The sequence below is a fragment of the Sinohyriopsis cumingii genome, unplaced genomic scaffold (assembly GCF_028554795.1).
Source record: "Sinohyriopsis cumingii isolate HCF-2022 unplaced genomic scaffold, ASM2855479v2 utg002226l, whole genome shotgun sequence".
Lineage (NCBI taxonomy): Eukaryota > Metazoa > Mollusca > Bivalvia > Unionida > Unionidae > Sinohyriopsis > Sinohyriopsis cumingii.
Window position 1 is genome coordinate 477,347 of NW_028316162.1, and position 26,772 is coordinate 504,118.

Consider the following 26,772-nt stretch of genomic DNA (forward strand, 5'->3'; position numbering starts at 1 on the left):
TCAAAAGTGCTGGCGTCTGCGTCCATTGTTTGTTTACAATAGAAAGTAGTTCCTTTATGCACGTGAATGCAATATGTGTATTTGCGCACGAGTTCAGTATTGGGTAATATTGCATGATTCTGACAATGTAAAGTTAATGGAGAAAAAAATGAGCATATAATAAAGTGCTGTATAGCATGTAATATTTTAGGAACTATGAATAAGGAACAAAATATGTACACAGTAATTATGAATGTTTCTGCTTTTTAAACCCTGTTCAATTCCAAATTTTGAAAATTGGACTTCCTGCATAGACTGTTATGAGACCACCTGTCTTGAGCAACCACTTTTTTTGCCTGCAGGAGTGGTCTCTCAAGACAGATTTTACTGTATAAATGTTGTCTTTGTGTCATAACAGTGTTTCATTGTCTCAGCAAACTTGTCATGGTTAAATTTGTCATCAACTGTTATTGAGAAAGGACCATGAACCAAAAGCTATCTTCAGATCTAATAGTTACTTCTAACTTAAATATGATTCTTTTTATGATAATCATAATAACCTAGATCCTTCATTTCCAGGCTGTGAGTCAGTTTATCAAACCAGACATAACAGATGACATGGTTTCTCAGTTTCTATGGCAACATATTGAACATGACCTGGATGACCTTCACAGAGCTCTTGGCAAAAGCTTGGATGATGTTTTCATCATCATCCACAGTATTTTGTCTGGCATGATGGAAGGGCATAGAGATAGTAAGTTAGTCATTGGTAATTCTATATATGCTGTAACTTAGCAGATGGGTAAGAACATTTGCACAGTATTTTCTCTGGCATATGGAAGGGCATAGAGGTAGTGAGTCATTGGCACATACAGATTCATTAGATAGGTACATACATACATACACAAAGGTTCAAGCAAATTTTTTTATTTGTGTCTCAAATCCTTGATGATTAAAAAATATTTAAGTACTGGTGTTTATAATACTTAGCTCCAAAAATTTTTGTTGTTCTGAGCTCAGGGATTGTTTGTAAGTTCTTGAATTTAAAAAAATCTTTGTAACAAATAATAATAATAATGAGGACTTTATATAGCGCCTTATCTTTAGAAGCTCTAAGTGTTTTACAACATTCGACAACACCTATAAGATAAAAAAACATACAATGATATGATTACAAAAACAAACACCAAGAAATTAGAAAACATTAAAAACATGCTGAGAATATTTAAGGTAGGAAACATTATTAGGTCTTTAAGTTTGTTCTTGCAGTCGAAATAAGTGAGTTTTGAGAGCACTCTTGAATGTGATCACTGCATCTTTGTGTCTGAGTTCAGTGGGCAATTCATTCCATGTTGCTGGGCCCTGGTATGCAAAAGAACGCCGTCCATATGACTTTGTTTTCATAGTGGGAATAATGAGTATACGATTGTCAGAAGAGGAGTGTAAGTATCTTGCTGGTGTGTACACATGGGTAAGGTCGGATAGGTATGTTGGACTAGAGTCCGACAGTGAAACGTAGCACAAAGAACAAATTTTGTGTTTGATTCTGGATCGAATGGATAGCCAGTGTAGGGTACAGAGCAGCGGGGAGGTGTGCTCTGATTGTGGTACTCTAAGTATGATCCGAGCAGCTGTCTTTTGAACTTTTTGAAGTTTCTGGAGCAGATATTGAGATGAACCAGACAGAATTTAGTTACAATAGTCCAGTCTTGAAAGTACTAATGAACACACAAGTGTTTTAGTGCCATCAGCTGAAAGATATATGCGAATTGAGCTGATGCGTCTCAGCTCAAGATATGCAGCTTTGCTTATGTTCATGACACGTTGGTACAGTGTGAGAGTACTGTCCAGAGTAGCACCTTTTTTTTCGTACTGATTGTGTGAATTTAATGTTGGTGCTGCTGATATTTATTGTTTGAGGTAAAGGATGTGAATGAGAAAGTCTTTGTGTTGTGATCAGAATGGCCTCAGTTTTATCATCATTCATCTGCAGCTTGTTACATGTCATCCATGATTTCACATCAGAAATGCACCTCTCTACATCTTGGATGGTAGCATCAACTTCAGTTGGGTGGCTAGATTTGCATATTTGGGTGTCATCAGCATACAATTGGTGAGACACTGGATGATGATCTATGACACTTAAAAGCGACTGAGTGTACAGAATGAAGAGAACAGGTCTAAGAACAGACCCCTGTGGAACACCACAACATAGATCAACTGGGCTGGAGTGTATTCCATTTGCAGATACAATTTGTGCTCTGTTGACCAAGTAGGACTTGAACCACAGTAAGGCTGTATCATGAATGCCAAATACATGCTGGAGACAGTGAAATAATATATCATGGTCTATTGTGTCAAATGCTGCAGACAAATCAAGGAGGATGAGGACTGTAATCTTTCCGCTATCCATCGCAGAGAGAATGTCATTAACTACTTTTAGAAGACTAGTTTCAGTACTGTGGCAAGGGCGATATGCAGATTGTACATTGCTAAAAAGACTGTTTGAATTCAGATGAGATACAAGCAGGAATAGAACAACCTTTTCTAAGATTTTTGATATGAATGGGAGATTAGAAACTGGGCAGTAGTTCTTTAAATCATTATGGTCTAGTGTTGGTTTCTTCGGCAGAGGCTTTACAATGGCAGTTTTGAAAAATGATGGGAATTTCCCAGATGAGAGAGAGGTATTAATAACATCAGTTAGTGACGGCAATACTGGATCTAAGCACTCAAGCAGCAGTGATGTTGGAATTGGATCAAGTTCACATGACTTTGGTGCACTCTTCATCAGGATTGGACGTATGAAATCCATAGAGACAGGTTCAAATGCTGCTAATGGTTGCCGCTCAAATTCTGTATCCCAACTGTATGGTGATGACGCGTCGATTGAAATTCTGGTGTCAAGCTTATCTCCAGTGGTTTGTACTTTGTCACAGAAGAAATTTGCAAACATGTCCGGAAGGTCGACTGGAGAGAAGGTAGTTGGAAGTAGTGTAGATTTGTTCCTTGACATTAGCTTGTTAGTAATCTCGAAGAGCTCTTTGCAGCTGGAACTGTCCATGATCATAGTAGTGTAGTGGGCTAATTTCGCTGCATGGACTATATTTGTGACATTCTTCTTAGAGGCTTCATAGATTTGGTTATGAATAGTGAGTCTGGTGAAAAGCCTCTCAGCTTTACGGCGGTATCTTTTAGCAGTGCGAAGCTGGTCCCTAACACTGCTATACCATGGAGAACACTTTTGAATTGATACTCTGCACTTGGTAGCTGGTGCATGTTTGTCAAGCAATGAACGCAGGCAGTTATGGAGTTGTTCTGCAGTAGGAGGTAAGCAAGTTGTTAAGTTAGCTTGGATGGCATGCATTAGTTTGGTTCTATTTATCATACGGAGGTTTCTCTTAGTAGCAGATAAAGGTGGAGTGTTAGAGACTGATACGTCAAGATGGAATATAATGCAGAGGTATCTGATGCAGGGTCATGGGATACCAGGGAGGACCGTAGAATGTTATCATCAGGTCCAACAAACACAATTTTTGTGAAACTTCTGCATTTCTTTCGTCCATTATATTTGAAGCAAAACTGTTCAGTATCTTGATATGAATATACAGAATCTGTAACTTGTACCTTTCATTCCCTCCCATGTCTTATACAACAAACAAGTTCAGTGCAATTTTTTTTAATGTTTAGACAAGATTGGAGAAGAAATATGTGGATTGATGAGCAAAGACACCAGAAATGAATGGGAAAAGAAGTTTTCTGAGAAATATGTGGCTCCAGCATTACAGGTATTAAACTCTGTGTGTGTGTGTTTTAATTGTTTACTTTTGGACAAACCTTCAGTATTTCAATCTTTTCATGAGTACTGACATAGTATCAGGATGTGGTTGAATCAAAGATGGTGTTTACTCCACTAAATTTGTGATCAGAACTTTTGGTCATACTTTTCTGGGTAGTCAAGGACACTTGTAATTTTCTGGCATTAGGTGCTGAATCCTATATGCTTTTGTCAGTTCAGGTTGTGCCGATATGGGAAATAATTTTTGTCTGAGTTAACTTACAGTGAATTAGTGTTTCATCCAAAGGCAATCATGTTATGCCACTTTATCTAATTAAGTTTTGATAGATCACATCTCCTGTCAGTATATACCATGTTTGAGTCTCAGTTTTGCTGCATGTATATATTCATCATTATTGATGTATCTTGCAAGAATAACCCATTGCAATATATAAGAAAAATACTGCAAGTGGCACTTGATAATCTGTTTTATCACATAGTAGGTATAGTTTTCTTATAGTACGTGCAGTTTCATATTTTTGATATTACCAGTCAAGTTAAAATATAACTTTATGTGATTGGTCCAAATAAACCCATGAAATTATTGTGCAATATTCTCTTTACTGATTGGTTGTGATCATGCGAAAACTTTTTTAACCCAACCTTCTACAATTTTTTGCTTTTGGCATCTTGACCTTTGATCTATGGATTATTGAATGATAAATTGCTGATCTGGCTAAATTGTTACCAGATTATCAGTAGGGGTTAGAAAGTGAAATCTTGGATAAAGAAACAGGCCACTGACTTGTATTATCCCTTGTTGTGATCTTGACCTTGAGAGCAGAAGGGTCATTGAGTGCACAAGAAACTGTCCAGGTCATGACTTTGAGGCAGGGAGCATGGCTCAGGTATTGTCTTGTCACAGAATTACATTTCCCCTTAGTGACCTTGACATTGAGGTAAGTGGCTGACTATGTTATGTGATGTACTGTCAAGTCTAGATATATACACAAGTCAAATACTGAGGAGATACATTAATGCAAGATGCAGGTAAGACACCAGGTTCCATAATGCACATGTCAATCCGGCCTTGGGAAAAGCTCAATATTTTGATGTCTGTGTATCTGTCCAGGCATCTATCCATCCACACCCTAGATTAGGAAGGGTTCCAATGCTACTGGGAACTTGGGGAAAAAATGTCGGGAGAAATGATAATTTTTTTCCCCGACCGTGAAAAGTCCTTGAATTTTGCAAATATTGACAAAAGTCAGGAAAAACCCGGAATTTTCCTCCACAACTTGACGCCCAAAACAATTCAGTAATTGAGTCATAACTGAACTGATCGTGAGTTACATTTATTGAGTTCTAGCAGAATATTAGGAGGTTGCAGTATGGATCATTAGGGTGCTTTCCATCAATAAATTTGTTGAGACAATCCAAACGCTCAGTGGATTAGATTCATCCTGTAGACTTTTTGTTTCACAGACAGTTTGATATCCATATCCTTTTTTATATGAAAGGTATGAAAACCAGTCTAGCAACACAAGAGGAGATCATGGTAGGCATTAAAGCATAGCCGCTTAGCGGATGGGCTAGCAAACTTAAACGTTAAATTGCATTATACCCACATAAAATCGATATGAAAATTATTTATTTTCGCAGAAATTGCGAGTATTACAATTGTTATGTCTTTAATCTTCTGAAAGACAATAAAACTAATGCATTGATGAAATTTGAGCTGGTACTAGTGATTTCAATTGCTAATCACACGAGCACACAGAATCTCAAAACCTTCATTTCTCCTTCAAATACGTTCCCCGATCACATTAACGTTAGGGATATAAGCCTGCTACCTCTTGAATCCAGCCCTACTAAAAGACGAATTTTTGTCTTTTCTGTCCATCTCATATAGACCAAAGGGCAATAACTCTTGCCCCTTACCTCCCCTTGCCACCGCCAGGTGTCACTAGTTTTTAAGCTTCTCTTGTGCTGATAACACGTACATTATACCTCCAAACAATCCAAGCCATCTTAGCGTTAAATTGGACCATCCGAAGTTAAATTTGGATTTATTGCATTGGACAATCATTCTTCTACAGGTTGTAAACATTATTTTGAAATTTTTTTCAAAATTGAGTGACTTTGTCACCCTTACGGATTTCGTCTACTGAAGACCATGTTATACACGCTATCACTGAACTCATGTTGTCAATTAAGAGTTAACATGACACTGACTAATTTCGCTTACTCCGTTAGTAACGGTTGTGGTATTAGCGAATTAATAACATGCTGAATTGCTAATTTGTGCTTTGTTTTCTTTTCTTGCGTCGTTTCAGTAGAGATGTCAACCAAATGCATGAAATGCAAAAAGTTCATAGCAAAAGAAGACAACCATGACTCTTGTATTGTATGTACCAAGTGTACATCATCTATACCATGCAGCATGTGTAATACTTGGACAGAGCAAATGTGGGCTGATGTAGTCCAGAAGGCAGCAAAAGGCCGTCAGCCACAGTAACATCAGCGGCAATGGAGGAAAATAATGTTGACAGGGTACAACAGTCCACCTTTGAACAGATGCATCGTTTGGTCCAGGAAACGACGATGCAGCTATTGACAACAGGCCAGATATTATCATTATTTCCCTCGCTCGCTTCCACAGCTTTTTCTGACTCTTTGGGGGAATGTTCCCCCAATTTTAGGCTGCCCAGTGGGCGTAAGTCCCCCCGCATGTCCGAGCATGGCCTTTGGGCCTGTAAGTCAGGACGCATGGGTTTTTTACCTGATCCATCGGATCCATTTCATTATACAACCTCTACGTCACCGGCCATCCAGCTGGACCCTATTGCTAAAACGGTCCGACCAAATATGATTTACGGGGATCTTAGTGATAAATCCGTCCGTCAAGCTGTACTGCCGGCAACATACCAATACTATGGCAGAGATTTTAGTGAGAAATCTGCCCGTTCAGCCAGGCCATTGGAGCAGCCGGTACCGGTGATAGCAGGACCGTCGCCAACATTCAGGCCGACCACAAGCCAGACAAACCAGCCGGCAGGGCCGTCCGTCCATATGTTCATGGCTTATCCACAAGGGAGAGTTAGTGACAGTGTCAAGGAACAGACTGAGTTTGGCTTCAAGGCGGCAGTGGAAGAAATTTATAGGGTGTTGGCAACTTCAGAATGCCCTCCACCTCCTACCGCCACTCAAGACTACATAGTTAAGGCGTCTGTAGATCTTGACGGGGAGGATGAGACGCCGTCCTTCCGGCTCCTTCCCCAGTCGGCAAAAATTAAGATCAATGATCGTCTATCAGGACGAATAGGTGATCTGGGGAATGCTAAGGTGTTCTTTTCAGAAAGCCAAGTACCAGCGACATTCTCATGTCGCTGGTACAAAACTCATTCAGACGCCTTCAGTACGGATCTTCCAGCCTTGGACAAAAATATGGCAGCAGTTCACGTGTCCGCTCCACTGTTTTACAAAGTGGACAAAAATGTGTTCCATGCCATGTCAAAGCTAGTCCGGAACGTAGTCGCTACGTCTTCAGTGTTAGACTTGGCTTCATTAGCCATTTTCCGACTCACAGAAAAATCCGACAATGACCACGCTTGGGAAGCGACGGCCCGGATTACTAGAGTTATTAACAGGGCAGCTCACCATTCCATGGCTAATGCGTTGACTGCTTCTGCCAACTTAGACCTGATACAACGTGACACATGTCTGTGGTCCACATCGCTCAAGCCCCATCATACTCTGGCTTTACGGATGACTCCGTTTGGGTCACCTTTACTCTTTGGAGGAAAAATTGAAGATTTCGGAAACAGGTGGCTCAGGAAGTGCCTCTCCAACTCGCCGCCCAACCCTCGCAGGCATTTAGAAAAAATCCCCTGCCACAGCGGAGGGATGATTGGCGGACCAGGGACAAGGGATCCTTACAATCAAATGTGCAGTATTGATCCCAACCCAATGCCAGGAGACCACAGTCTAATCAAGCTAGGAGGCAACCATACAGAGGCGGTAAGAAACAAAGTTTCTCTGTCTTCAAGCCTCCTAACTCTAAAAGTTGACATACCCTCCCCACCACCCGCGTACAGCCTACCTGTGGGCGGCCGCCTCCTGCAATTTCAGGACCACTGGACCACCTTTTTTCCTCAGAACGATTGGGTGATCCAGGTCATTTCGGAGGGGCTTCGGATTTCATTTATCCAACCCCCTCCCCTGTCCTCCTCTCCCCTCTTCACGGACATACCGTCCAATCGGGAGAAGGATACCTTTCTACAACAGGAGATACGGTCGCTCATAGAAAAACGGGAGGTGGAGATTGTGAAAAAAAAAAAAAAAAACGCAATCGCCGGGGGTTTTATTCCAGGCTGTTTCTTATCCAGAAGGCAAACGGCAAGTTGAGGCCGATCATCGACCTGAGTCGCCTCAACCAATACATTTTACCACCGAAATTCAAGATGGAAACGGCAAGATCAATCCGTCTTTCCATCCGGTGGGATGAGTATGCCATCAGACTAGATATGACTGATGCATATTTTCACGTCCCTATCCACCCCGCGTCACGGAAATTTCTCCGATTCGCTTACCGCGATGCGGTTTATCAGTTCCAGGTCCTACCCTTTGGCCTCAACATCAACCAGTAGGCTTTTACCAAGGTTGTGGATTGCGTCGTCACCCTGTTCTGCTCGACTTCATCTACAGGGACAGCAGTTTACTTGGACGACATCCTCCAGAAACATATGGTAAGTTCTATTCTGCTCAAAGGCAGAAACGATCTTTTAGCACTTTTAGATCATCTAGGCTTTCTCGTGAACTGGAAAAAGTCCGATCTCCGTCCATCCCAGCATTTTGTCCACCGATCTCACCGATCTGAATCTGGTACGGCTTCCTCGCGCTCGCGTAATCCGGATCACCGAACTCATTGAGTCTGTTTCCAACAGGACGTGGATTTCAGCGAGAGAATTCTTGCAACTCCTCGGATTATTCAATGCGGTGGCGGACTTGATCCCGCTTGGCCGTCTTTTTATGCGTCCCTTACAAATGACGTTACTAGCACAATGGCGCCCCTTTTCAAGTCCCCTCAATCAAACAATAATGATCACGCCCAAGATACGATCATTCCTGCATCAGTGGCACAACCCCGAGTGGCTGTCCATGGGGATTCCTCTGGAGATGCCCCAAGCTGAGATAACAGTATGTACTGACACCAGTACCTACAGTTGGGGTGCCCACCTGTTGCCAGACTTCGCTACAGTCAGCGGCAAATGGGAGCCAGGGGAGAAGCCTCTCCACATCAACCTTTTAGAAATGAGGGCTGTCATCAATGCCTTTCATTTCTGGAAGGATCAACTCTCAGGAAAAACTGTCCTCATTATGTCAGACAACTCTGTGGTGGTGACTTACCTCCTCAAACAAGGGGGCACCAAATCATCATACCTGTGCATTCTTATCTGGCAGTTTCTACGTTGGTGCGACAACCTCCACATCAACGTACAAATCAGACACATTCCCAGCAGACTCAATGTCTTGGCCGACACTCTATCCAGGAAAGGTCAAGTCATTCACACGGAATGGTCACTCCATCAATCAGTCTTTCTTCGGATTTGCACACTTTGGGGGCATCCGATGATCGATCTTTTTGCGACAAGGTGGAATCGCAAGTTGCCCATCTTCGTCTGTCCGGTTCCAGACCCAGAGGCTTGAGCCGTGGACGCTCTGTCAATCAGCTGGGAGGGGTTGTGGGCATTCGCCTATCCTCCCCCAGTTTTGGTACCGAAAATAATCCAGAGGTTAAGGGGTCAGAACTGTCGGATGATTCTGATTGCCCCTCTCAGATGGAACAAGTCCTGGGTCACTGATCTACTCGATCTAGCAATAGATCTACCCAGGAAGATTCCAACCAGCCCAAATCTTCTCAAACAACCATGGTCACGGGTGTTCCACTAGTGCCCGGACCGTCTTCTTCTTCACGCTTGGCTCTTGTCCAGACAGCCTTGCGAGACAAACAATTTAAACCTTCCATTGTGGAGAGAATCTCAAGAGCAAGAAGGCCCTCCACTCTGAAGGCTTACGAGGGAAAGTGGTGTGTTTTCAGGGACTGGTGCCATATCAATAACATCGTCCCTTTGAGTGTCTCAATCCCTCAACTGGCCGAATTTTTTCTCTGGCCTTTCGAGGAGAAACAGTTGGCCCCAATTACTATCAAAGGCTACCGCTCCATGATATCAGACACATTCCGCCATCATGGTAGATGTGATATTGGGCATAACAAAGATCTATCAGATCTTTTAGCCAATTTTGATTAAAATCAACCAAAATCCCTCACCCTGTTTCCAAAACAGAATCTGTCCTGGGTTTTAACATGGCTCAATTCAGACAAATTTGAACCTTTAGCCCACACATCGTTACAGCTACTATCATACAAAACATGTTTCTTGATAGCCTTAGCTTCAGCATGCAGGGTGAGCGAGTTACATGCCCTTTCCAGTGACCCGAACTTTCTTCAGTTCAGATCAGATGGTTCAGTGGTCCTCCTGACACAACCAGGCTTTGTAGCCAAAAATAGGTTACCATCCATTGGCAATCAAAGAATCGTCATTCGCTCGCTCTCTTCCATAGATAAGTCAAGAGCAACAGCCATGCAAGATCCTGTTCGTGCACTGAAGCACTATTTAAAATGCACTAAGGCATGTCGGGACACACATAAGCGCCTCTTTCTTCCGGTCAAAGCTGGTAAACAGGATATCACCCCTCAAGCCCTTGCTTCTTGGCTGAAGTGGGTTATACGCTCAGCGTACTCTGAGGTCTCACAAGATCAGAGTCGCCTCATGAAGATTACAGCTCATGAGATTAGAGCAATCTCGGCAAGCCTTGCATTCGAACGCAATGTTTCGATCCGAGATATAATAGAAGCTGTTGGCTGGCATGCATAGTCAACCTTCTCCAGTTTTTATCTCAGAGATTTGGCTTCGCAGAGGCAAACGTTGAATCTGCTAGGTCCGGTGTCTGCAGCCCAGATGACCACCAGACCCATTTAAAACAATCAGCACAGCCTATCAGCTTCGCTGGATTCGCCAGTGAAATTTCATAGGTAAGAAGATTTCAATAACTATCTTCTTAACCGTATATAGGGATCACATATCACGATACCCTAGGCTGTGTTGCTGATGAAATTAGGAGAACGGGTTATCTTTCAAATGGGGAATCCAGCCATCATTCCCTAAAAGATACCCGGGGTGGAGGTAGGATGCTCAGCATTCCCTCCTCCTATTACCTGTTCTCCTAACGTTAATGTGATCGGGGAACGTATTTGAAGGAGAAAGCAAATTTTTAGTAAATTATGTTTCTCCGAGAATACTTACCCAATCACATTACTTAAAAACCCTCCCAACCACCCCGCTATGCGAGCATCCTCATATAATATATATCACTCAGCTTAAAAAACTAGTGACACCTGGCGGTGGCAAGGGGAGGTAAGGGGCAAGAGTTATTGCCCTTTGGTCTATATTAGATAGACAGAAAAGACGAATTTTTGTCTTTTAATAGGGCTGGATTCGAGAGGTAGCAGGCTTATATCCCTAACGTTAATGTGATCGGGTAAGTATTTTTGGAGAAACATAATTTACTAAAAATTTGCTTTTCCAATATTGTAGAAATTTTTTTTAATGAAAGTCGTATACTGGTTGTAATAAAAATACAAAAACAAAAGAGCACAAAATTCTCTATATTTATTCTGAGACCTACTTCCGGAGTTTTGTTGTATCATGTGACTACCACATTGACATTTGCTCTCACGCAGGGAGCATACAAAGCAGGGAACCAGACTACTCTGCTTGATGAATCAGACTGGCAAAGTTTCTTGTAGTTGTTCTTGAAATAAATATGTTGAGAATTATATGGTCTTTCTGGTTTTTGCATAATTTATCAGACTTTCATATAATAGAATTGAAATTTTGTACAACGACATTAAAAAGGAGTTTGTTGTTGATATTATGTGACTATTGGACTTCCGATGTCTTTGTTTGAGAGATGTGACTATTAACGCAAATGGCGAGTACCGGGTCTGGTTTCATCTATGCCAAGTTTCATCTAGTCTGTGTGCAGATTAAAGACATAACGAATATAATACTTGCCATTTTTGAGAAAATATATATGGTAATTTTCCTATCAATTTCATGCAGGTATAAGTCAATATAACATAGTTAAAATTTGCTGGGCCCGCTGGTATGCTATCTTATGGTGGTGGCAGATTCCAAATTTTTTATATGTAATTGGTTTCATCCAGTCTGTTACCGGATTAAAGTCAATGAATATAATACTTGCCATTTTTGAGAAAATAAATACGGTAATTTTTCTATCAATTTCATGCAGGTATAAGTCAATATAACATAGCTAAAATTTGCTAGGCCCGCTGGTAAGCTATCTTACGGTGGTGGCAGATTCCAAATTTTTTATATGTAATTGCTCTGAACCCACACTCCATCCTAAATGTCCAAATGTGAAAAATGGGGTTGGAATATTCGGAGGAAACACAGATTAGAAAAATGTCAACTCTCTGAGCTGGTTTCAGATCTTAAATAGAATGCAGGAAAAATGGGAAATTGTCGTCCCTTTTGCTATATATTAAGAAACGATAAGAGCCCATGTATCAATACAGGTTTTGAGACTGGTTTATTGAACTACAAGAAGACCAGCTGATTTTACAGAAAATTCAGTACTCTTTTATACAACAATATAATTTTGAAGGTATTTTGTCAACATTTAAATCAATCCTTTTGTAAATATCTTTAAATGATATAATTTTTAACCAGATCATCTTAAGAAGTTTAGGTTGGTTGAAAAATCTTGCTTGAGATTTTATTGGCACACATAAATTCAGGGTTAAACTTTTTTGTTACAAGGTAAGATTCTAATATTTTGAAATGTTTACTTTGTATAACATGCACATATATTGCTCTAGAATTCTTTAGAATTAAAGGTTTGAAAGGAAACAAAATAATTTATGCTCATTATGTTGTTTCCATGTAGCAACATAATGCATGTCAGAAAAGTAAAGTTAGAATTTGTATTCTATACATTGAAATGGCTTTAAATGCCAGTTTATAGTAATATAGTCAGATTTGTTTCACGTGACTCATTTTGTTGTTTTGTATATGATCATCTTTTCTGACATATATTTTCGACAGTCTTGAAAGAGAAACATCTTCATATTTGGAAAATGCATGTTTTGTAATCCAAAATGTTCTTTAATTCCATTCAGTAATGGTCATATGTTAACCTTGAAAAATTAATTTCTTCCTGGAAAAGATCTGGAAATTTATATTTAGAAAAGCATGGGAACCATGATGAGGGTAAATGTTTAATTTTTTTTAGATTGATGTCACTGTTTAGTATTTAACTTTCTAGCTAAATAAAATGCAGACTGAAGAAAAGGGAGGCTATTGCATTATGATCTTGTTATTTTTGTTCATTTTTGCATATTTTAATGAAAATTGGACATTTTGGTTTTTAAATCTTGGTTAATGAAGGAATTATTAATCTTGTTCTTTTTTTATTACATAGAAAATGGAGGTTTTGTTGAAAGATTGCAACCAACAACTAGCTGAAGATAAAAGACTTGGTACATTTTATATTTAATGGATTCTCTCTCTATCTCTATCACTCACTCACTCGATCTCTCTTTCTTTCTCTCTCTGTCTCTCTTTCTCTCTCTCTCTCTCTCTCTCTCTCTCTCTCTCTTTATTGTGCCCATAAAAAGACATCACCTAAGTGACATGTGTTTAAAAAGTTTATATATATTTTTATTTCTGAGAACAGTGTTGTAAAAATGAATGGAAGAGGAGAAAAGTTTAGTAGAACTCCAATTTCCAAAGTTTTCACTTTCTGTCATGGACACAAACAACATGGAGAAAAATAAATCTCCCTAAAATATTTAAAACAGAAATACCTGACATCCTGTTGGCCCTATACTTTTAAAACAGTCAGGACCCATTGATCTTGTCCTATCTTTTTGACAAATGGCTGAGTACATGGTTGCATAATTTTATGTTACTTTTTCTCAATGCTAGTGAGTGTATCAATTATATTTCAATGTACAGATTTATTTTAAAATTTTTACTTGTTTCACAAATATGGGGATTTAAGGAATATATATTAGGTATGTAAGTGGGGTGAACTTTGAGTAGTCGTAAGAAAAGCAGGTTCATGCCCTCCACACTTTTACTTATTAGAAAAATAATTAGCCATCTTGATGTTAGTATGATTTTTATTCTGCTATCATTAATTATTGCAGGTTCAGATCCACTGCTGTGTCTTCTTTATGAAATCACGCAACCACAGGAGACAACTCCAATGGAAATGCTACAGGAAAATCCTGTAATGTGGCGCTTTCGATCACAGATCACCATGGACCATCTACGTCATGAGTTTGAGGTTCGGATGACAGGCACAAAGGAAGCTCAGAGACAACATATAGTTTTACAGCTCTTCCTAAAAGAGGTATTTCACTTTTTGGGAAAATATTTGGTAGAATCCTCATAATTAAGAAATCAATATTCATTTGTTAATTTATATGGGTTTCTGGGGGCCACATAATTTGTCCAGACATTGAAATAAAGAAAAATATCAACAACAAAAATTAGACTCTAATTTGAAAATGATAATCTTGAATACCTTAGAGTTCTTCCCATCACATATACATGAGACTGATTCAAAAATCTTCAGTTTCAGTATTTCTGTTTTGTTTTGTTGTCCTTCCATCCATCATCCACATTTTCATTTCTGGATCATAATGTTCAAACTATAAAGTTTTCTCTATGAAACTTGCAATACATATTGGACTGGAGAGTCTGATGTGACTTTTGCTATTCTCTTCTTCAGTTTAAATGTTTGTCTGTCTTTGTCCATCAATCCATCCATTCATTCATTCATCCATCCATATATTATCCACTCTTTATCCACTCTTTTACTTCCAAGGCAAAACTCAAATACCGTATAAGATATCTTTATGAAACTTGATACACATATTAGTCTAGTTGTCCAGGTATGTCTTCTGCTATTCGCAATTCTTGAGTTTTTAAATATTTTGTTTTCTTTCATTTATCTGTTCATCTATCCATCCATCATCACTGTCATTTCTGGAGCATAACTTCAGAACTGTAAAAGCGATCTCTTTTTGGACTGATGGTCCAGATGTGACATTTCTATTTACTGTTCTCCAGTTTCAATATTTTTATTGTATTTGTCAATCCAACCATTATCTACATATTTTTGGGTGATAGAGATAAATGCAAAACAATTTAAGATATCAAAATGAAATCTGGTACTCTCATTAGATCTGATGTACTGTTCACATTTCACCAAGTTTCAATATTTTAATTTTTTTTGTCCAAGTGTCTGTTTATCATCCTTGTATTTAATGTGGTGGAGATAATATCACTGTCAGTTTGTCAACTGTTCAGGAAATCTCAACCAAACTTAGTATAGTGGTCACCCTCTTATAAAGCCACTCCTTCTGCAGCAGGAAAGTAACTTTATAAGGGGGTGGGGGTGGCCTTTCTAAACTATTCATGTAGCCTTTCAATTTGTAAGTAAACCCACCCCACCACCATTTTAGAAACAAAAAACATCAAGGACGTAAACAATGTACCAATATTCTACAACAACATCATAACTAAAATAACATCAATACTTAATTAAAATATTTAAAATATTTGAATCTCTCTTTGGGGGCTAGACTACAACTCCCAATCAGTGCTAGGCAGATCTCAGCATTACAGTGTATGCTGGGCTAATCCAAGCTCAAGTAGAATCAGTGCTAGGCTGATCCCAGCTCAAGTAAAATTGGTGCTAGGCTGATCCCAGCATTTGAGTGTATTCTGGGCTGATCCCATTTTAAGGTATGCTATGCGCTAAGCTGATCTCAGCATAATAGTGTATTCTGATGGAATGATCCCATCTTTAAGTAAATCTATGCTAGGCTGATCCCAGCATTATAGTGCCTTCTGGGCTGATCCCAGCTCAAGTATAATTGGTGCTAGGCTGATCCCAGCATTAAAGTATATGCTGGGCTGATCCCAGCTTCCATAGACTGTGTTAGGCTGACCCCAGCTTGAGCAGACTATGAGCTAGGCTGATCCCAGCATTCAAGTGTATTCTGGGCTGGTCCCTGCTTAAGTAGACTATGTGTTAGGCTGATCCCAGCATGCTATGGTATTATGGGCTGATTCCATCTGAACTAAATCTATGCAAGGCTGATCCCCACATCAGTTTATTCTGGGTTGATCCCAGATTAGTGGAATGGAGCTTGGCTGATTCCATCATGAATGATCCCATCTCAACTAAATATATGCAAGGTTGATCCCCATATCAGAGTATACACTGGGTTGATCCCTGCATTGACTGCTAGGCTGATCCCAGCTTAAGTAGACTATGTGCTAAACTGATCACAGCATTCAAGTGTATTCTGGGCTGATCCCAGCTTAAGTAGACTATGTGTGCTAGGCTGATCCCAGCATGCTATTGTAATCTGGGCTGCTGAACCCATCTGAACTAAATCTATGCAAAGCTGATCCCCACATCAGCATGTATTCTGAAATGATCCCAGATTAGTGGAATAGAGCTAGGCTGATTCCAGCATGACTGATCCCATCTTAACTAAATCTATGCAAGGCTGATCCCTGCATCAGAGTGTATTCTGGATTGATCCCTGTGTAGACTCTGCTAGGCTGATCCAGCTTAAGTAGACTATGTGGTAGGCTGATCCCAGCATTCAAGTGTATTCTGGGTTGGTCCCAGCTTAAGTAGACTATCTGCAAGGCTGATCCCAGCATGCTATTGTATTTTGGGCTGATCCCATCTCAACTAAATCTATGCAAGGCTGATCCCCGCATCAGAGTGTATTCTGGGTTGATCCCAGATTAGTGGAATAGAGCTAGGCTGATCCCAGCATGAAGAAAGTATTCTTTTTTTTTTTCCTTTTTAAAACTGCAAAAGAAATGTATTAAACAGGCATGACCTTGACATTCTTAGTATAGCATATGAATAGCCGATTGGGGGAAAATGCCAAATTGAAATTTATATTAAACTATATAAAATGAGAGCCCCAAAGAGAATGCCAGTTTGAAAATGACAGTCCATTTGACCAGCATTTTTTTTTCTTCGTTTTCATCAGTGTACAGCCATACAGCCATTTTGAAAAGTTTTTTCTTGTAAAAATTCATTTTTTTTTTATTTTATTTTTACAATTTTTTTTTTGTTAATCTTGGGAGACGGGACATAATGTTTTTTTTAAAATGAAGCACAATCCAAAATCTTTTTTAAACCTATGCGCAATCAACGTGGGGATAACTCTAATATGCTTTGGAAAGCAATGGAAGCCGGGAATGCCGAAATTGGGTTAAATAAAAGTATCTTTCTTTAATGAAATGAATAAATATATTAATATTGAAGAAAGTGTTTAGATAGCTTTGTTTTGTTCAAGATTCTTATGATCCTTTTAACTGATTTCATTATTCCCAACTTCCATTGCATTCCAGCCAACTGAAATGTAGGCCAACAGAACTTGAAAACATGCCCATTTGCTTGTGTAGGAATTTGAATTTATTAGGAAAAAGACATCAGTGTAGGTAAAGTCTGACTTAATGTTAATACTCGTGTGACTTATGAATTTTCAGAAATTTGTTTGTTACACCCTTAATATATTGAGGCCTTTCACACTCAGGAAAATTAGTATGTGGATGCATCTTAATGAGAGTAACTCTACCATACCTACACTAGGTCAATGTGACCATATATTCACACTTGAATAACTTTATTTTTATATATCTGTTTATTAAACCATCAGTATCTTAGACCCTATTTCATCTATGCTTATGAAAACTTGTGTTGATGCATCAAAGAGGGTAACACAATTAGCTAAGAACTAATCTCCCTTGAGGACCTTGTACAAAGGAATTTATTTATTTTAGTTGCATGAGTACTCTGCTACACTGAAAATTGATCACTCTGACCTAATTTTCAGACTTGAGACTCTGATATTTTTCTCTAAACGTGTACCAACCAGTCAATAGATTGATGGCTTCTGGATGGGTGCTCCTTTTGATGTGTGGATTCATGTTTAGAAGTAAACACCTTGTTCCAGTTTAATATTTTCATGCACAGGAAGATAAAAAGATGGTATAAACATGGTAAAGTAAACTCCTTTCAGTCCATGGAATAATTTTATATTGGATGATGATCTTGTTCATTTCTTGGTGTAATAAAAGATAACCATATCCAAGGCCTACTTTCAAGAATGTATGATTGTGGAATTAACACTACATTCTTAACAGTCAATATAAAAGAAAGATCAACCAGGTTCTTGAAAATCACATACTTGCATTTTCTAACAGTATTTTACTGTTTGAACTATCACTATATTTAAAAGCCCCATCCTTTTTTAATCAGCTTTTAATTTTATGCAAATATATTTTCAAACCTCAGTGGCCTTAACAGGATGGTCACGAGACCAACCTTTGCACCACTGCAGTACTAGGTTTGATTCCTAATGCCCTCCCTCTTTGGCATACATACCAACCATTATGGTTTTTGCATTTTTTCACCTAATTATGTCTTACACTTACCTGTATATGGATTACACTTTTTCAGTACTATTTTTTAGAAACAGAAAGCAAATTATGCTGCATTTATTATTTACATTGGATGGAAATGAAATGGGAGACAGATTTTGCTGGATTCATCACCAATGCTGGTTATCAGGTCAAAAAAGACCTTGTCAGTATGTTCCAAGTGAAAACATAATCTGTTTGTTTCTACAAAATAATACTCTAACATCATGTTTTAGTTGATTTGGGCAGGTTCGGTGTGGTTTTGGGTGAATTGTGCGGCCCATGGTTAGCATGCAGGACTTGTGACCAAAAAGGTGTTAGTTCAAATTCTGCCATTGGATAAGCCATGGTCAGCATACACGATGTGCCCTTGGGCATGGCACTTTACTTCAGTTGCCTTGGCATTAATAACATGCTATTGTTGCCATGCCATAGAACACAAAACCAAGCTATATTGATTCTTGATTTGGAAGTATAGGACAACTGTGTTCTGTATCTTTCTACAGTTACTTTAGTTTTCTGTAAAACAGAGGCAGCTTAATATTGCCATTTTTTGACTTTTACAGTATTGAGGATAAGGCTTGAAAACAATCTGAACAATGTTAAATAAAAAAGGTAAGCACAAGTCCACAGAACATTTACCAATCAAATGTCTTAAATCTAGTCTTGAAGACATGTTGATGAAATTTGAGCCACATTAAGATCCAAGACTAATGTCCTAATTAATGATTTCTTTTTGCCATAGGAGCACCATTTGCGGGCAATTCGCTACCTTCCCAGCATCTTGAAGTTGCAGAGAATCCTGTTCCAGAAATATCAAAGAAAGCTGGATCGTGCTGAAGCCTCCACCATCACAGTAGAGATGCTCAGAAATCAGTCCGATGGAGGTTTGTACCATGCATTGAAAATACAAAAACTCACGCTGCCACCTGTATGATTATCTCCCTTTTTCTTTATTAGTATAGAAGCAATAATAGATAACATGTACAAATAATAATTGTCACATTGTTGTGAGTTTATGGTATGTTTCTTTGTCAGTATTCCATTGTATGGCATCTGTCATCCATTCACAATGGCTACTTAAAACTTCTCAAAAACTGCCTGATAAAGTTGCACATCATTTTACAGGAAGCATCCCTACCTTTCAAATTTGTTTAATTGATGCAATCCATCTTCCAATGGCTGCCATTACTAAGAACTGAAAAACCTTAAAGCAAACTGTTCTCAAAAACTGCTAAACAGAAATTGACCAAATTTAACAGAAAGCATGCTGACATGAAGGTCCTCAGATGTGCTGAATTGATGCCAGTCCTTCTTCAGATATGGCTACTGTTAAAAATAGCAAAATCTTTAAACAGCTCATTCTCAAAACGGTCAAAATGATGCTGTTTTGTTGTCCACAGTACTTTAAAAGGGAAACCGTGAAATTACTTCTGAAAAGCCACCCACAAAATTTGAGTGAATTTAACAGAAAGCATCTTGACAGAAAGGGCTTGAAAATGTATGCAAATGATGCTGATCCACCTTCACATATGGATGTTGTTATTATAAACAGAAAAATCTTTAAACAACTTTTTTTGAAACAACCACTGAACAGAATTTGACCAATATGACAGAAGGCATCCTAACATAAAGGCTTTAAGATTTATGCAAATGATGCTTATCCACCATGACTGCTCTGGTGGCCTAGTGATTAGAGTGTCTGCCTCGGATGCGGGCTGTCACAGGTTCAAATCCCAGTCAAGTCATACCAGAGACTTATAAATATGGTACTAGCAGTTGTCTGACTTGGTGTTCAGCATTAAGAGGTTAATGTTAGGACTGGGTGGGACATGATGCTACATGTTTGCAGTATGTTTCCCTAGTGCTAGACATGACTATAAACTGTCACATTGCAGGCATCATAGCGATATGGCTAAAATTATCAAAACTACGTTAAACAATCCAAAACACACACTTATCCATGATCACATTTACTTACACACCTTCTCAAAAGTGCTTGCAGAATCTGACCAGAATTTAAAAGAAAATACTCTTTACGTTAATGGTTTTCCATTTTCTCAAAATAATACCAATCCACCATCAACTGTTGCCACGATTACTAAAACAAGATAAACCTATAAACAAAAACTTTAAAAACCACTAAATAGAATTGAACTAATTGACAAAATGTATACTGGCCAAATGGGGTTTCATGTCACACAAATGATGCTGATCTGATCAAATGTGATGCTATGACTAAAATTAGAAAAACTGTTAAATGTTGTCTCAAAACCACTTAACATAATTGAAGAAAATTTGGCCGGTAAGCATCTTGCAATAAATACCTTTCAGTTTTATACAGATTATGCCAGTCTATCATTTATTTTCATGTCACAGTTTTATTGGTTTTAATTAACAAATAACTTTTTAAAAAAAACAAAGACACACATACATTTTCTTGGGTACTTAAATTCATGGTTTTGGATTTTACAATTTTCTAATATTATGTAGTAGTTTAATTTCATGGATTAACCTGTACACATACCCCAGAATGAAAATGAACAAAATCATGCCAATAACAAATGGTGGCTGCTTCATTGGTTAAAACAATATTACCACCTGTATGATCACAATATTACCACCTGTATGATCACAAATCAAATGCCTGTCAAGATGAATCACTTACAGTCGACATCTAAGGGAGCCGCCACAGCCAACAACACTAATCTAATTGGTTATTAAAGTGCATGTGATTGATCTTGTCCTTAAAACACTTTGCATAAAGTTGTACCATCAGTTACTTTCTGATGACCATGGCTTTAACAGTGGCATAGAAGGGGTACAATTCAACTTGCTTCCTCATCAGTTCATATAGTGTCATCCATGTGTGAACCAAACATGTGACCAGCTGCCCCTTGTTCAAGGCAGTTAGCTAGCACTATCAACTTTTTATGTGTCCAGTACCCATCAAAGTGCAAAGCTGCTGACTGAATTGAAAAACAATGGCAATCCTTTGTTTGAATGTGCCTCAAGTGCAAACCATCTTCAGCCACTAGACTTTAACAAATTCATCAAATCAAGCTGATTCATGCTGAATGGCTAATTATGGCTTTTGCATTGTGTCAAAGAGCAGACCTAATATTTGAGAATGCTGGACTTGCTTATTCAACAATTTCAGCATTATTTATGTGACAAATATTTGTTTGTACAGTGGGACCCTGCTATAACACGGTAGTTGGGAGCCATAAAATCTGACCGTGTTATGAACCGAACCGCGTTATATGCAACCAAGTCAGCTGGAAAAAATGTACCCCCCCCCCCTCGTAAAAATGGGGGGTGGGAGATAAATGCGGGCAGTAAAAAAATACGTACTTCATTGGCACAGTTGCTATCTTGAATTAATGCATATTAAATGAGAAATACACCTGTAGTGAAAAGAGAGAATACATCATATAATAGTTTACTTTATTTAGAGAACCATGAATTTGTACATATACGTGAATGCTGTTTATATATAAATGTCTAATGTATAGCATGAATAGAGTATCAACGCAGTGTACTCACCTGCGAACCTCATCATATACATTGAATCCACAATACAAGTGATTCCATGGAAAATATTCGTTAATTTTGTAACAGGTCATATTGGTCTGAATTCAGAGGAAAAACATAGCACAATCACGTAACGAATGACGAAGCACAGTTCGAAGTCGGTAAAAGTTAGTTTGCGTTTTAAGCCGCCGTTGGCATAAACTTTTTCCCTACAACAAGTAAACTTGCACAGCACAGTTAAAGCGTTCCAGTCACGTTGGAAAATGCAAAAATCCATCAGATTCCATCACTTTTATTTAAGTATGGTACTGACTTCCTTTGAAGAAAACTTCTTTGCTGTTACTGAAAATTGTAGTCGGCTTTCTTTGATGAAGGGTGCATGCGCTTTTGAAGTCGCCGCTAAAGAACAGCTTTGGAGAACCAAACAAATGCCCATTTCTTATTGTGGCGGCAACATCAAATAATTGTATTGTATGATTGAGACGGGAATTTTTTCCATTTGCTGAGTACGTTTTCATAACAGTCGGTGCTTCAAAGGTAATCTGTTTCCTTTGAAATTTCAGCAACTGTTTTATATGGACACATTTTTAAAAGGAATTGGCCGTCGTTTATACTATTCTAGTTACTGTCCCTCCATGCCTACTGAATAAATCAATAAGAATTTTTTATACTTTTTTTTTTTTTTTTACATTTGGTAGCAGCGTGATGCTGCCTTCTATGCATGCGTCTGAAAATTAACAAAGGGTCAACGTAATATAGAGACGCAGGTTTTCTGATGACATGGATTATTACAGAAAATATGAGTGTTCTGAAGGATTTAATTCTGAGTGAAAAGAAGAGGAATTTTACTTACCATCCACACACAAATGCCAGTCTTTGTAAATATATTAATTACTAGAGAGCGGCCGAAAATCCGATGAAAGACAGATTACGAGAGAATGCCTCGTCTAGTTGATCTCCGTTACCAGAAATGTCAACAACAAAAAAGCGGATATTTCATAACATACAGAACTCATGCTAGATGTCAGGATAAGCGGATTATGATATAACAATGAACCGTTTAGATGTTTTGTCAGTATAGACAAAGAATTTGTTTATGTAACAATAGATAAATTTCAGTGTATTTTATATCTAGTTTGCGGCTTCCTTTCATGGGGCCTCTGAATTTCTGCACTCCAAACCAATGGTTGTATATAAAAGTTTAAACAGCCAACAATGTCGCCAAGAAATTAAAAAGCCACATGGTCTGTTTTGTAGCCAATAAGGAAAAACAATCCAAGTTTGCGACATTGGCAAAGACCGACACGATCCTAGAATAAACTTTTTATGCGTTTTTTTCTTCTTCTTACTTTTAAGAAGAACGAAAAAGTACTTTTTCGTGAATGAGAAAAATACTTTTTCATATACGAGAAAAATACATATAAAATTTCAGGAGCCAAGCCACGATCGTCTTGCATTTTTTATTCATATGCGATCTCTATCCCAAAATGATGAGCAACTTTTAACGTTTTTTTTCGTCCTTTTTTTTTTTTTTTTTTAAGAAAAAATTTTTTGTGCACAAAAAAAATAATACATGTATATGAAATTTTGGGAGCCACGCCACCACCGCATTATATCCGAATTCGCGTTATAACGGAGCGCGTTATAGCGGGGTCCCACTGTACCAGCAGACTTGATTAAACATGTTGCTGGTTCAGTTTTATTTCCGTGAAAATTAGTGAAGTCATGTTATTAGTTTATTCACCTGGTGTTTGTGCTTCAAGTAATAGCACTAGGATTTTTAAAGTCTCATTGGATTAAGCATATAGTACTATTAATGAAAATAGAAGAAGATTGTGACAGCAGTATTACAACTACCAGATACCAAATAGATACATGTGCATTGAAACAATATAAAATACAACATGATTCTTTTTCTTAAGGGTTCAAATAAACACATGTAAAAGCTAATATTTTATTAGCAGATTACAGAAATGATGTTGATTTAACAAATACATTTAGGAAATGCAGTAAGAAAATGGGGCAGTGGGTTACTTTATCATCTCTAGCTAATTTTTATATGAGTCTTTAAATTTGTGGTTTGGAGCAAAACTGAAATCCACACAAAATGGTGCCCCATGAAAATCAGTGAAACTACAGTGTATCCACTGATTCTAAAACTAAAATCTTGAAACTCATTCTTAAAAACACTCAGCCGCATTTGAGTAAATTTGACGGACGTACAAGGGCAGAAAGGTCTTTCAAGCTTTATGGAAGTGATGCCATTTCAACTACAAATATAGTACAATTACTAAAAATAGAAGAAGATTATGACAGCTTTATCACTAAACAGAATTTTGCCAGTTATGGTAGAAAGCATCCTGGCATATAAGGGCTTTTCCATATTGGACACAATGATCAAGATGTGCCGTCAGATATGAATGACGATACAGAAATTCAACAAACTTTCAAATGATAGTTTTCTTAACATATTTAAGCAACAGCATTGGAATAATTCTTACATAAAACATCTTACTGACTCCTATTTCATGGCCAGCTGCTCTTGCATTTGTCTGTATAGACCAATGACAACCATTTGTACAATCTTGTACGGAGATAAGTATATTTTTTCTTCTTATTTTTTACAGATGAACTTCCAAAATTACTGGATGGGTATGCAGAGGTTTGGGACCTTGTCAGGGAAAATTTAAGTAAGATAGAAACAAGTGTTTAATTATGTTCATAGATTTCTCTTTATCAGTTTGAACATCAAATACTTTTTTATAACTGAGACACCATCAGAACTATTCATGGTCGATATAGATGCATCATGTAAACAGCTGCAAGGAGTAACTGTTTGTTCTCTGCAAGAACATTTACCAGATTTTAATAACTAGATTAACTATTGGATGTCATCATTATCAAAGTATTCAGTTTATGTTGCTTAGAATTTGTTATGACCTTATTTTTCCCTCAAAAATTGTCTCAGTACATTTTCATAAATCCCTGACATGGCCCTTATTGGTGGAAACATTATGGTTAGAGAAAATATCTTTGCATTCATATCAGTGACGGATTTGAATTTGCCCATGACATTTACATGGAGATCCAAACTGTGATATATCCCAGACTCGACTGACAAATGAGTGATATATCCCAGACTTAACTGACAAATGAGTAATATATCCTAGACTTGACTTACAAATGAGTAATATATCCTAGACTTGACTGACAAATGAGCTCAAATGACTGTTCACTAATTCAGTCTGTCAGATATTGTAAGTAAGGTGCCTGCAATTATCCCATGCTGTTCTTTGTTTTGTTTTTATTTCCATGTTGTACATGGGTCTGTACTGTAAACATTACTTCATTCCCTTCCAGAATGGTCTTTTTTCTAGGGAGTTTTGTGTCCACTCACATGTCTTCTTTAGTCAGCTTCCATGTCATCCAGGTTTTAACTTGAAATCAGCCACATGCATCTAAACAGTCTTTGATAAGATAACTTTTGCAAATGATACGAGAACACATAGTTGTATCCATTTAATTATTACAATTATGGTACATATAAATAAATGCAAAATAAAGGTGCTGATTTATGTAATGTAACAAGATTGCAAAGTATACAACTTTAAAAACATAAAGCATTACTAAATGAACATGAACTTTCTCTCTCTACATTTTTTAATTTGCCCATATTAAAGTACCTTGCAAACTTGAACATACTTGAGCAGAATTTGAACTTGTTCCAGTCATTGAACAGCTGGAGTTATAAAACAATAACAGAAAATTTGCATTATTTCCTAAACTCTTGATAAATTATATTCACAATTGGTTGAATCATGATAAAGCTAAGTCAATCAATTCATTGAGTGAAATGTATACAGATTTTTAGTCTTAATGGTCAGGGTCACAGTCATAGAATATTTGCTTTAAGATTTCCTAAAATACTTGGTGGATTTTCTTCATACTTGGGTTGGCTTGCTCAATTCATATGATGACATGCATGCCTGCCTCTTTTATCTTGGGGTTAAGGTCATAAATCATAGAAAATTTGCATCAAAACAGTTCAAGTGTTTTATTTACTTACATATCCTTAATTCCTTTATGAATTTTCTTCATACTTGGGATGAATCATTAAGAGACTAAGATGATTCAATCAGCAACATGTGTTTTCACCCCACTGATCTTGAGGTCAAGGTCACAATAATATAAATTTTGCATTGGGGTGTTAATTACAGTTTTCATTTGTTTATAACAACTTAATGGATTTTATTCATACATTGGATGGATCATTATAAAGCTGAGACATTTCTTTCTGCAATATGCTCAATCTCTCTTGTGACGTTTGGGTCAAGGTCACACATTTTACATGAATGCTTTTGACTTTTGGGTCAACATGCAGGCCCTGGCCTTCTTGTTTGCATAAGTAGAGTAGGATAAAATAAAACATGCATGATTATGTGGGATAGCCAAACAGCTGAATTATTCCTCTTCCAATCCTTATAGTATTTGTACCCAAGGAATACCGTAGACGACGTATTGATGACTCCACACCTGTGTCTCAACTTCTGCCTACAGCAAGTGATGCTGGCCAGTGTGCCTACTCAGTACTAGAGTTCCTATTCCACAAACAGAATGATTTCCTGGACAATTATTACCAAAGGGCCAAAAGGAGGTAAGATATCAGAATTCATGGTGAACTTCATGCTACACATACAGGTACTTAGGCTTTTAATTACCTCTACTACATAATGACATTATCCAATGTACACATGGGATACGGCTGACAGTAGAGTCCATTCAAAACAATGGCTTGAATGCATTTATGGAGGCAAATGTTAAATTAAATCTGATTAAATATCTTGAAAATTTTTTGAGAATTCATACAAA

At 37.9% G+C, this 26,772-nt stretch overlaps 1 protein-coding gene across 1 annotated transcript in view; it reads left to right on the plus strand.

The window, feature by feature from the left end:
- The window catches only part of LOC149770911 (E3 ubiquitin-protein ligase rnf213-alpha-like), a 512,819-nt gene that overhangs the window by 467,233 nt on the left and 18,814 nt on the right, over positions 1-26,772 (plus strand). The window contains exons 62-68 of the mRNA XM_089948996.1: positions 559-733; positions 3,670-3,767; positions 13,325-13,382; positions 14,055-14,260; positions 19,115-19,256; positions 24,531-24,593; positions 26,389-26,557. Of these exons, the coding sequence (XP_089805122.1) occupies positions 559-733; positions 3,670-3,767; positions 13,325-13,382; positions 14,055-14,260; positions 19,115-19,256; positions 24,531-24,593; positions 26,389-26,557 (911 nt within the window). The remainder of the gene's footprint in view (positions 1-558; positions 734-3,669; positions 3,768-13,324; positions 13,383-14,054; positions 14,261-19,114; positions 19,257-24,530; positions 24,594-26,388; positions 26,558-26,772) is intronic.